Raw genomic sequence first — 13488 nt, forward strand, 5'->3', positions numbered from 1 at the left:
TCTATTATGTTTGTGTGCCTTTACTGCTAAGGAAGACTTCGTTGCTATTTTTACTTGAGCTTATCATAGTAAAAGTTCTGGACCCATAAGAATGATTTTCTGTGACTTTAGTGAGCATTCAGCAACTCATAAAATCAGGTCCAATATCATCAGACACACCATTAAAAACAGGAGGCCACTAGTTCACTGAGCCAAGGAAAAGTAATGCACAAGGTATGGCTCCATGTTCAGGAAGAAAAAAAAAGGAATATACTAATAAATAAAAACGTAAAAAAAAATCTACTTTTCTTTGTTACCATGATCTTAAGCATTCAGTACTTTCCAGAAATCAAAAATTTATCCCAATTCACTACTGTCTGCAAACCCGTCAAAAGGCATCAATTTGTAGTGAGATGACGAAGATGTCATTTATCACGCAGAGAGATAAAAAGCCCATGATCACCCTAAAAATTATACTAGTGCCATTAGCACTGATTTGTCAGGGAAGTGCAATCCACACTGAAAGTAGCCATACACTGGCCTAAACTTGCTGACACCCCCTTTGGAAAGGTATGCATTAGTCTCTCTTGATACATGAAAGGAGATAGGTTTATGCAATGAAATTCAGAAAAGCTTTCAAGATTCTCAATTATTTCCAAGTTCTATTGCATGAATTTTGTTTCCAAGTCAAAGTCTTTAAAGTAAGGCAGACAAAGAAAGGAAGGGGAAGGATCTCTCCCTTACCAAAATTAAAATTTAGCTAATAATCAATGTCATTTCTTTTGTGAGTGTGTGAGAGCATGTGTGTGTTTGCTTGTTTGGGATTTATGGGGTGCTAAACTTAATGTACGGCTTATGAAAGGTGTCAAAGCGAAAGCCCTAGACAATGATGTTCTGTATAACAAATCAGGTACAGCATACGCAAAACAATGCAAACTTCATCACATCATCCTGCTGATATTCTTGACCAGGGGCCTGTGGGAACCCTTAGGAAAAAGGATTGGTTTAGTCTTCATAACTCCATAGCTTTTAACTGAGATTAGTCCTACAACAGCAGCCAGGGTGCCAGTTAGGGTATGTCAATACAGCAGTGTTAGTCCGCATCTATACTACAAGCAGTTATTTTGACATAATGTCAAAATAATGTCGAGCTAGAGGACTTCTTACTCTGAATCCATTAACCCTCACTTTATGAGGAATAAGGAAAGATGAAGGAGGAGTGGTGTCTCAGACTTCCTGCTACGTGAACAGACCCAAAAGCCGAAATAAGCTTAAGATACACAACTGACATAGCTCAAGTTGTATAGGTTATTTCGGCTTTAGCCCTGCTGTGTAGACGTACCCTTAGCATTAATATGGAGTTTTTATATGTAAACTGTATTGAAATACTCATTGCACAAAAGCCTACTGACTTGCAGCTGCAACTAACCTGCACTGAATTTCAATTATCCACTTAAAAATGAGAGAAAGACTCATGAACCATGAAGTCCCTTATTGTTATTAGTACCTATTATTTATCTAGAGTCGTAAACGTACATCACAATTTATAACAGAGATAAAGTCACAAGCCAGATCCAGTCCCCCAGGGTTAGCACCTGGGGGGCCTCCACCGCTATATTTACCTACATAGCCACAGGTACTGGTGATCCCAGCTCCCATTGGTTGTCATTCCTGGCCAATGGGAGCTGCTGGAAGCAGTATCTAGGTCTGCACCGCTTTCCCCCTTATCCTCCACCCCCCACACCATTAGCCAAAAATAGTGATCCACAGCCAATGGGAGCTGTAATCACAGATACTTGTAGCCGTACAGGTAAATATAGCCACTGGGAGCTAACCTTGGCAAGCCACCTCCGTCTTATTGCCTACCCCTGCCCAAAGTGGCTGCAGTCTGTTTTAGTAAGTCTGTTGTAAAACTGAATGAATAAACAATAGCTGACTTTAATACAAATGCATCTATACACCATTTGACATCAGCTTTTGGAATAAAAACAAAATGGAAAAATTACTGCAGAAAATTGCTATTATTTTGTTAATTTAACAGTGAAACGTGATAGAGAAGAGATATCTGAAGGTTGAGAATTACCATTCCTACATCAGATCCACTTCCACAGCATCAAACTAGGAGGTTTTAAATGACTGTAAGGACTTCTTGCACCCTAGGTGTAATCTAAATGATTGAATACACAATATGTGCTGTGGGAGTTGCGGCTGCCTCATAGTGCACTCTTTAAGGACACACAAAGTACTGCAGGACCTCCCCATCTTAGTTTATAAGATTGGCTGCCCTCTTGCACCAAGGCAATCTGTGCTATGAGCTTAGCAACAGTCTAAACCAGGGGTCCCCAAATTGTGCGGAGAAATATCCAGGGGGATGCAGTGGGGCCAAGGGACCTCCTGTGTCCCAAAGCAAAAATAGGCAAGCCTTCTTAACTGGCCTGGCTGCTTCAATATTTCCTCCTCACCCTTCTAGGCCTCTGGTGGACTATCTTCATGATCACTCAGCCTGAGAGGGTTTTCCTTAGGCAGGAAGTGTCAGTATGCTAATGCCTCTTCATCAAGCAGAGAAGACCTGACAGACCTTGTCACACCTCCTCATCAAGAATCCATGGCTTTTTATACTGAACCTGAGCAAGATGTCTACCTCTGTCTGCACTCAAGATTGATCCTGCTCCTATTGAAGTTAATTGCCAAAATGCCCTGTCTTCCATAGTGAAAGATCAGGATATAAGAATTTTGTGACTTGTTCCATTACTTCTTTACACACTCATAGCTGAATGTGCCACTACAGTTTAGTTGGTACCAGGTCAGACACAAGAGTACAAGGAAACCTATGCACTGGTACCAGTGCAGACGTGGCTGAAATCTCTTCGATAGATGGTATTTAAAGATTTCTGTCTGGCAAAGTAGGAATAAGAGATCCTCCGGAAAAGGGCTTTTTTCCGGAGGATCGGAGCCAGTGTAGACGCTCTTTTCCGGCTTTTCTAAAAGCCGAAAAAAAGCGGCGGACATTTTTATTTAAATGCCGTGGGGGATATTTAAATCCCCCGTGGATTTCCCTATTACGACCTGTGAAATTAGCATGCCCCTTTTGGAAAAGGGGCCAGTGTAGACGTAGCCAAAGGGTTTCTTTTCCAGTTTGTACCATTACCTCATAAAATCCACAACTGGCATCATCTAGTCAACCTCTGCTATGATTAGAGTGTAGTATACAAAGTTTGTCCTGATCCTAATGCACATCCACATCCAAGTTCTGCATCCAGAGTCAGACTCTACATTAGATATAACTTTCCTATTTTGAATTTTATTTATTTTTACAAGAGGAAGCTCTGTAAATCATAGTATCTCACCCCAAGAATCTATTGTTTGGGACAGCACCAGATGTGCAGCAGGAACTGGTATCCTACAGTGACAGTCCTAAAAATGATAAGATTATATGGTCATTAGAGTTACAGATTGAACCTCCCTGCTCCGGCACACTTGGAACCTGATTGGTTCCAAACCAGAGAATATACTGGACCAGGAGAGATCAATGCCAGCCCCTCTGATGCAGTGGGCTTCTGCCCCGGTGTAGGAGAGGGGCCAGCATTGACTGGGTGGAGACTGAAGAGGAGGTGCTTGGAGAGAAGAGGTAGCATAGCTGTGAAGCCCCACATCCAGGGGCACAGCCGCATGGAAGTCCACCGCGCCCTGCAGCCACCACACTGCACACTAGGGATGTTAAGGACTAGTCGACTAGCTGATAAGCAAAGGCTTATCAGATAGTTGACAAGATAAAGAGGGGTACTTCAAAGTATCAGTGCCACACGGAACCGGGCTCCGTGAAGCACTGCCGCTTTAAAACGCTGCAGTGGCATTTCAAAGGGAAGGCACAGCTAAAATGCATTGACTGTTCGATTAGCCTATTACATGACACCTGGCCCTGCAGCCACACTCACTATTCCACAAGCTTCTTCCCCCTACCGCTCACTCTTCCACTTCCCCTCCACCACTCTTCTCTCCCTTCCTCCCTGAGCTTGAACACTGCAAATGAGCTATTTGTGGCACTCCAGAAGCTGTGGGAGAATGGGGTAGGAGTTGCTGAGTGTGGGGCTCCCCGCTTCTTCCATGCGAGTGCTCCAACCTGAGAGAACCTATCAAGATGCCGAACCACGGAGGGTGCCAGACCAGAGAGTCCCGGTTTTGGGAGGTGAAAACTGTACTTTGGTGTGTACACTTCATTTCCATTCCATATCTAGGCAGGTGTGCTCATACTGACTGTGCGGTGATATACATCTGATGCTGTGGTTTCTCGAGGCATATCCCACAGTTCTTTCTGCCTTGCTAGCTGTAGCTACTTTAAGGCTTAGTTCCTGATATATGGACTTACTTTGTCCTCTGGAATAAAACAAACCAAAAAAATGCAGAGTTTCTGATGGAGACCATATGTTTATGGAACTCACTTGCACCCAACATTAGCCCAACGCTATAGCCATCCAGCTCCACAGGATGTTACATCTCTGTAGAATCATGTTTTCCCAAACAACTATATCATGATTCTCAAAAGAAATCTCCTGAAAAAAATCAACCACCAGCCCCTAGTATGTGAAATAAAACAAAAATAGACTTCATTCTTGGGGTTATTTTATATTATTAATATTATTCCTCTTGCAGAGTGTTCAGAAACTAAGATAGTAAGCCATTTGGAAATATGTATATTAATATCACATTATGGAATGTATGTACAACAGTCAAAATGCAATTGTTAAGCATTATTTTTAGGAGGGAGGAATATTTATGTCCCTGGTGACCAACACGTGTCAGAAGCTTGATTCTAAATGACAACTTTGGCTCCCACCTGTAAAGATTTAGGTTTACACAACTTGGAGCACACAAGTACCTCCGTCAACCAAATAGGTTTGCTCACATGCTTGAAGTTAAGTAGAAGATATAATCAGAAATGTGACAGAATATTTTTCCAATGGAAAATTTTAATTTGTTTAAAGCGAAGTATTTTGCAGAAATATGCTGATTGACAAAATTTCATTTCAAGGAAAAAACTGAAAATATTACTTTAAGGTTCAAACAATTTTTCAAAAGAGAAGGCCTTGATTTTCCATTTCCAAATGACTTTTAATATTACATAACATACACTTTTAATAAACCCATCTCAGAGAAAAACATTTTGATTTTATTGAAACACGGCATTTTAATCAACCCCACACAATATTTTTTAGATTTTCATTTCACAGAAAAATTTTTAAAACATTGGTTTTATTCTGTTTGGGAATTTTAAATCCAAAATCCCCGCTTTTCCTGCAAAACAAAAAACCCAATTTCCACTCAGCTCTATTAAGCATGTATATAAATCTTTATAGAATCAGGGCCTTAGGCAAGAGAATCATTCTATCAGGAACAGCCAAAAAAGTAGGACTTCATTTTGTAGAAGCCATATGAAATGTCAGAGAAAATTTGCCAGTTACTTCACACCTTCTTCCCTTAATAGAAGCAACTGGCCTTCTGTTTCCTGCAGTCAGTACATCTGTCAGTGCCAGGTACAAAGCCCTGCCCTGCCCCACTAATATAAAACATACATTCTCAACCTCCTGCTTTACCCATCGACAGATGCTTCATCTCCAGATCAATAGACTGGTGATTCTTTTACCAGCATTAAATGGTTCCACAATTTATCGGTTCAAAGGGTTTACTTTCTCTAGCTCATCAAATCTCTCAAGTCTTTATGCTATTATATAATTGCTATATGTCTACTCTAACATAAAAAGTGTATAAAGCCAAAAATTAGAAGGTTACATAAAGTGCATTGTAGCAGCAGTTATAATTTCCTGCTTTATAAAGAATACCCCAATGAGATGAAAAATGTAAATTATTACACTATGTGTTATGTATCATTTGCCACTACCACTACTGAAGTGGTATTATGCATATTAATCAATGGCAAAGTATTATGTTTTAGTCTAATGGATACAGCCTCATCTCAAAGTGCAAGGATTTACACACATTACTACAATTAGCATTAATGGGATTTACAAGCATAAATCTCCAGCATATCAAAAGAAGAATTAGATTAAGATGACCGAATGCATTCACCAAATAATCACTTACTTGGCAAATATTAATACGCAGTCACATTTACATGACAAGTATCTAAACTCATGCTAAACTATCAAATAAATTCAAGTGTGAGTAATATGGTAAGTAGAAAATAAGCTATTTTAGACCAACTGCGCTATATAATGTTATACTTTAAAATCAGGGTCCGTAAATGAACACAGATCATCAACAACTGTAGATTAAAACAGAGACAGATTTTTAAAACCATGATGGGGTGTTAGCCATACACCTTCCATTAATCTTCTCTGCATGGTTTTGGAAATCTGAGCCATGACTTATTATTTACACTTCTGTTATGTTTACAGATCTATATAATTTTTGCCTACAAATATCGCTGCCCCACTGGCACACACATCTAATGTAAACTTTAAAAACAAAATTAAATGTAAATGTAAATTCCTCAGAGATACATTTTCTAGGCTGCATAAAGGCTTTAGCTGTAACATATTAATTTCAGTTGGATTCACACAAGTAACTCCGTGCAATTCTTTGCCAAGTTACATTCTGGAAGAGGTATTAGTATTTTTGGATTTGCTTTATTTTCTGAGCATTTTAATTTTGCAGGGTTTAATGACCTGGTGGCTATAATAGAGTTTACACCAATGCTGGCAGTTTCTGCAATAGAGCTACTGACTTATCTTGTACAGAAAAGGTCAACTTATGTGACTCCCAATGATGCTAATAAGAGTTATGGTCACACGCTCAAAGATTAATATATCATCATGATATATTCTCAATACATGTACATAACTCCTGTTATACACACTTGAGAGCTCCCAATATGACATCTTCAGAAATTACTATTACAATACTAGAGGTAATAATATCACAGTGAAAAGCCAGGCCTTCAAAATTGTTCTCCTGACTTCAGGTTCCTCAAAGGGAGTTTTGCCTAAGCAAAGACTACTGAGACATCCTCCAAGACTGTACAATGACCCAGTTAAGGAAAGTTTGTGCTTAAGGGCCTAACAGAGCCTCAATCAACGTGAGGCAATTTCCAGAGCCCTTCTGTGGCTCTGCAAGGGTTAAGTCTACTCCCTGGGCAGAGGAGTCCATGTTCCCTCAGGCTGGCTGGGCATGCTCTGGCTGGGAAGTAAGTATAAAAGTGAGCAACTCGGTTCAGTCCGGGCTGACCACTTAAGGGGAAGGATGAATGCTGCAAGCTCAAGCCCGCTGGAGCTGCACATCATAGACGCTGGAAATTCTGAGACCCAGAGAAGTACCCCAGCTCCGAAAGATATCCAAGACGTGATGGAGATGCTAAGAGTTGCACAGGCCAAGGAACCTATGGACTTCTGGGACACTAGGACCACTACACCTGGGACAGGGTAAGAAGTAGCTCAGAGGCACTAGACATTGTACAAAGTGGTAGCAATGTGTTTTGGGCAGAATCCCTGCTGACCCAGTGGTGGGCATGCTTGCTACTGTCAGGGCCCTGTGTTGGAACCTGGTGGAGCAGGGAGAACCTGGGTCCCTTACCTGGATTCTGTCTAGGGCAGCCTATTGACTCTGGCAGCTAGGCCAAGCTATCCCAATGGTCGTATAGACTCAGCTGCAGGGCCATCATTAACCTCCACCCTGTCGCAAGAAAGAATGGAGTGCGCCTTCACTACAAGACACTTTGTATTATATCTATTTATGCTAAGGATATTAAACACTTATTATTGTAACTGGGTAGCTGCTAAAAAAATTAGCTTTTAAGTTGGCTCCCCATGCTACTGGCTTCCAACTGCTGCCCAGCTCTTGGGGAGCCAGGTGCTGCCCCACACAGCTGCCTCTGATACAGAGAGAGCTGACATAACCATTTGAGTAACTGATAAGAGGTTATCAGTTACCCCTTCAAATTATTACAATTTTATATCCCTAATTTATGCAAATTTAAACTTCAAGTTGATCAAGAAAAAACAAATTTATCATGAAACCATATAAGATTAACCATGGAATGCCTCTGACTTGTTCAACATTGTGCATTATATTGAGAGTCGTTTGTACTTAACACTGAACTATATTCCATACCAAATCTGAAAGGTTACGTGGGTAGTTTGATGTATACATTTTTGAAGTTCAAAATATAGAAATGAAAGTAATAACATTTTATAAATATTTTCCACTTAAATCTTGCCTCACACACACCGGGCTCGTCTACACTGGCCCCTTTTCCGAAAGGGGCATGTTAATTTCACAGGTCGTAATAGGGAAATCCGCGGGGGATTTAAATATCCCCCACGGCATTTAAATAAAAATGTCCGCCGCTTTTTTCCGGCTTTTAGAAAAGCCGGAAAAGAGCGTCTACACTGGCCCCGATCCTCCGGAAAAAGCGCCCTTTTCCGGAGGATCTTATTCTTTGAAGTACTTCCTTTGAAGTAGGAATAAGATCCTCCTTATTTGAAGTACTTCCTTTGAAGTAGGAATAAGATCCGCCAGTGTAGACGCTCTTTTCCGGCTTTTCTAAAAGCCGGAAAAAAGCGGCGGACATTTTTATTTAAATGCCGCGGGGGATATTTAAATCCCCCGCGGATTTCCCTATTACGACCTGTGAAATTAACATGCCCCTTTCGGAAAAGGGGCCAGTGTAGACGTAGCCACCATGTTTACAAACAATTCCTCTTCAAGACCGTAAGCCATAGTATGTTACCATCAGAGAAAGGATGGCATGTAGATCACCATTGCCACCACAATCATTCAATGTCTATGATCCCTTCCTAACAGCATTTTTCTATATACAAGCATAATGAGTACAATTAAGAGGGGAGAATAGATTTGAATGGGAAAGGTTGTGGGGAAACCAGCAAAACTGCTGTGAAGCCAGCAGGTCACAAATATGGCCAGCATTTTCAGAGCCAAATAGAATGGAATCCTAAAAGGTCATGCTCTCGATTCTCTGCTATCTTACATCAGTTTTACACTGGTGTGACTATTTACTTAAATTAAATCCCTGGATATAAAATTAGTGTAACTCTGTGGAAAATCAAGCTCAACTGTCTCATTTTGAACAACTATCTAAAACCCAGTATGAGAACCTCCAAGGCCAAGAATTGTGCGAGGGGCATTCCATTTATGGATTATAATAACAACGATACCATTTGTACAGAAAGACTTCCAAGAGCAAATATCAATACATCTGCACAAGAGAAATGCTGTGACATTTAGTATTTCCAAAATATGCATTTACCAACCAGGAAGATGTGAGTGGCACAGTCCACATCACAAACATACAAAGAGAACTGCCAGTTAAGAATGTTCAAGAAGATTTTTGGCTGGCTGTTTCTTCAGGAGGTGTCTATACAGTTCCTAATCAAATTAAAACTTGAATTTTTCACAGAATCCCTTTTTATTATCCTATTTTTTATTCCTTTGGTGTGGTCTACAAGACACTGTTATTGAGAGGGTGACCTGTTTCTTGTGTGAAAATTCACTACTTATTTTAAAGCATTGTCAACTATTTTTCAAAGTTTTTTCAATCGATATTAGTACGACACATACTTTGGCTTTTGTAACCTTAATCTAAACATTGTCCACAGTCAGTAATATATATTTCACCTCTCCATAAATGGATGCAGCATTCAATAAATCTCTCTTAATGATAGTAATGTCTAGGGATACAGTTTTGTTGGGCATACTTTATACTAGCGACCTCTGTGATGTTAAAAACAGATCTAAAGTCCCCTGTGGTGACAATTCCTACAAACATAAATTCAACACCACCTCTAGTGAGAGCATCTTTGCTTGAGTTTATGTCTACTAGATTAAATTTTAGATCTAACACATTTCTACTGCAGTTTATTTTTGTTTTAATGAAAATAAATTACACTAAAAGAACTTGAATGTATATAAATTGATCAATCATTAAAACGTACGGATGTTATAGCAGACTGTACCTAATTTGTGTTTTTTATAAGACTGGCAAGAACAGTAGAAAAATCTACATATTAAAAACCTACTGTTTGAAAGTGATTAGATTATTTGATAGGTCTGTTATAAAACACGATTATTTTTTCTGAAAGATTTTTATCTACAGTACTCTACATTATTATGATAGTTATTCTTCACTTCTTCAGCTTTTATAGCCTCCAAGTAATCTTTCAGAATAGTAAATACTGTTACTATAACCTTCATAGGTGTGTTGGTGTTATATTTTGAAAGATGAAGCACCTGGTTCTCCTCTCACACATTCGTGTAAATCAAACATAACTCCTCAGTAGTCAAGAAGTTACACAGCAGTGTAAAACAAGCCCAGGGGATCAAGGCCACAGAGTTATTTGCTAATATTAAAAGTACAATTTAATATACTGGTAATTCTTTCCTTTGTCTATTTTTTCAGGTTTTAATACTCCAACCCACCCATGCTATTTAAGAATATCTGAACAGGAGACAATACTAATGAACCAATTTGCACCAGCTGAGGATTTGATCCTTCAAAATGAATAATGTTCTTAAAGTGAAGTATTGAATACATTGTGCTTAGCAGAACATTACTGTTTCCCATGAAACAGAAACCTTTTCCAAAGGTTTAGAAGAAAGTTAGAAAGACTGACATGATTATATTCAGTAAGAGCTTTACTTTTCACAAACACAGAATGAAGATCGTTCATTAAAAGAAAGATCAGGTAGCAAAAAGTGACTAAATGGGTTGAAAAGAAAAACACTTTTTCAATATTTATAGGATTAGGGACTAACTGTTACAGGAAGAACATTATTTAGCTACTGAGCTACAACGAATTGTTACTGTTCAGCATAGTTCTGTTTTAACACTTTTTTAAAACAAATATGCCAACTTTAAAACGCAAAAAAATACATTTTCAATTGTGTCAATTACATCTCCAGATGTACTCACTGAAGTGCGACACCCAGAAGGATGTGCAGGTTTTTTGCATTCTTAAACACAACGATTTTTTTCACACTCCCCAATGAATCTCCCACAAAAGATTAGTACCTCCTGAGTGCCAAGAAAATGACTAGAAAAATAATAGCGGTATCCACTGTTAAGTCCCAACAAACGTGTCCTAAAAGCTTCATTCTTGTGCTAGGCTATCACGACTTCATCTCAGTCGCTTGGACTTCATATTACACGCCCGCATTATCGGACCCCCCCGCCCCCAATGCTGCGTGAATACCGTGAAATTGATCATGAAGTGACTTTTTTACAGGGTTGTCAACCTGAGTGTGAACGGGTGAGATGTCCAAAGAAAGTTGAATGAGATCTTTAACATGTTGTTTAAGCAAACTGGGGAGAGAAGGAGCGGGGCTCCAGATGAGTCCAGAATCAAACACAGGAGACTTCCCAGGTATAACAAGCGGTGGCAACTCCCCGGAGACCCGAAACAGAAGCTAGGCACCGTTAAGCGGCGCCTGTGCCCTGGGATGGGAACAGATCCTCCCCCCCCCCCCCGACCCCGCCCCGAAGGTGCAGATTTCGAGCCAAACAAAATGGATTTAATATCAAGAACGGAATCCCCGAGCGGGCAGCGCTGCCTGGCTGAAGCGGGGCTGGGCAGCCTTCACTCGCAGGTGCGCGGCGGTGAGCAGCGCAGAGGGCACTGAGCTCTGCACCGCGACGGCCCTACCACAGCCGGCAGTGCCCCGGGGGGACCTGGATGCAGGGAGCGCGAGAGACTCCCGACACCTGCAGCGTGCCCGGCAGGCACCCTCCCCTCACTGCCGGCACCTGGCAACGCCCGGGAGGAGCGGGGGGGCTCCCGCTGGCTGCAGCGCGCACGGGACCCTCAGCCCCAGGCGGGCCCTGCCGGGGGGCGCGCAGCGCGGGGCGGCCACTCACCAGCTGCAGCCCGCAGAGGAAGATCAGCGTGCAGCGCCCGGTGCAGCAGACCATGGTGGCGGCTGGCGGTGCCCGAGCCCCCGGGGACGGTCCCGGCTTCTCTCCCGCTCGCCTGCCTTCTGCTCAGGCAGCCCCGGAGGCTGCGCGGCGCTCACCGCATCCGGACCGACCCGCTGCCCGCGCCCGGCTCCGCCGCCCCGCGAGACGCGGCGCTTCCCCGGGATCCTTCCCTCCTTTGTGGCGGGCGCCTCGGGCGGGGGGCTCTGGGCAGCCCCGAGCTGCTGCTGCGGCGGCGGCGGTGAGCGGGCTGGGCCGGGCCGAGGGGGGTGTGAGGGAGGGGCGGGAGCGGCCCAGGGCGTGGGGGCTGGGCGGGGGGCGCCGTAGCGCGGGGCGGGACAGTCTGGAGGAGCCCGGGCGGGGGGCTGCTGCGGAGCAGGCTCCGGGGTGGCGCTTTCCGGGTGCCAGTGGCAGAGCCTGCCAGGGAAAGTTCAGGGGACTTGGGGGGCTGGCTGGAGAGCGGGGGGAGGGGGGCGAGGCGATGACGCTTGGCTGCTGGGAGGGGCTTGCACTCGACCACACCCACCCCCCTTCCCCTGTGTTCACAGCTGGGGCCGGGCGCCTGGCTCCATTGTTCCCGGCTCCGGCCTGAGCCCCCGGGGCTGGTGGGGAAGGGCGCCAAGGGGCGACAGCACGTGGCGGGAGGGGCTCGGCGCGTCTGAGGAGGGCAAAGGGAGAGCGGGGGCTAGCGGGACTTGAGCGGGCTGCCTGGCTCTCGCCGCTCTCCATCCCTCTCGGAAAGGAAGGAGCGCGCGAGCGCCTCGGCAGCCCGGGCTTGGCGCCCCCTGCTCCGAAGTGCACCCCAGCGCCGGTCGCACTGAGGAAGCCAAGTGTCATGTTAAGCCTCCTGCTTCGGCGTGCAAATCTCAGCCGCGGTTACACGTCCGGGCGGCGGCGTTGCCTGCAGGAATAAGTTTCTAGGCCGGATCGGGGCGGGGGGGGGGGGGGGCTGCACAGGTGTAAGAGAGCTCGGATACTGGTCTAATGTTCTGTTCCAAGGAGCATCGCGGTTGCTGCCGAGGTGTAGCTGATGGCAGAATGTGGGCCAGACTCGTCCTGTTCGTTTCTAGGCTGTTCCGCTGGGGAGCCAACCCCCATAGCAAGAGAGTGCGGACAGGGATAGCGGAGATGGTTGTTGGAGGATAAGGCAGCTGGGTGCCCTGGCCGGGAGATCAAATTATTTAATCTGCTCCCAAGCTAATTAACCCCCCCCCCCCCCCCCCCCCGGTATTTGAGGAATCGCGGTTCCTTCTGTAGCAACTCCTTTGTGCTGCCCCAGCCTGGCGGGTTATTCAGTCGCTGGTTCCCATGTTTGAGCGACACCACCCCCAGGAGAAAGGTTTGGCCATATGAATAGTTCTTATTGCAAAGGAGGGTGCTTGCACGGCAAGCATGAGTATTATTCCTCTGGAAAAGTCTTGCTATGGGAATAAAAAACAGGACTAGGTAGCACTTTAAAGACTAACAGGATGGTTTATTAGGTGATGAGCTTTCCTGGCCCAGGAAAGCTCATCACCTAATAAACCATCTTGTTAGTCTTTAAAGTGCTACATAGTCCTGTTTTTTGT

The 13488-nt window shown here is 43.8% G+C and overlaps 1 protein-coding gene across 6 annotated transcripts in view; it reads right to left on the reverse strand.

The window, feature by feature from the left end:
- Positions 1-12825, reverse strand: part of NKAIN3 (sodium/potassium transporting ATPase interacting 3) — a 508298-nt gene extending 495473 nt beyond the window's left edge. For 2 of the 6 annotated variants that reach the window (XR_016348755.1, XR_012901430.2), the window contains exon 1: positions 11864-12824. Coding sequence is in view for 4 of the 6 variants with exons in the window: in XM_075920625.2 (XP_075776740.1) it covers positions 11864-11917 (54 nt within the window). In the remaining 2 variants the exon portion in view is untranslated. Of the gene's footprint in view, positions 1-11863 lie in introns of all 6 variants that reach the window. The other 4 variants (XM_075920625.2, XM_075920624.2, XM_075920623.2 and 1 more) reach the window with 4 other exon arrangements.
- Positions 12826-13488: the final 663 nt, after the last annotated feature.

Source organism: Pelodiscus sinensis, chromosome 2, assembly GCF_052426305.1.
Source record: "Pelodiscus sinensis isolate ZL-2025 chromosome 2, ASM5242630v1, whole genome shotgun sequence".
Lineage (NCBI taxonomy): Eukaryota > Metazoa > Chordata > Testudines > Trionychidae > Pelodiscus > Pelodiscus sinensis.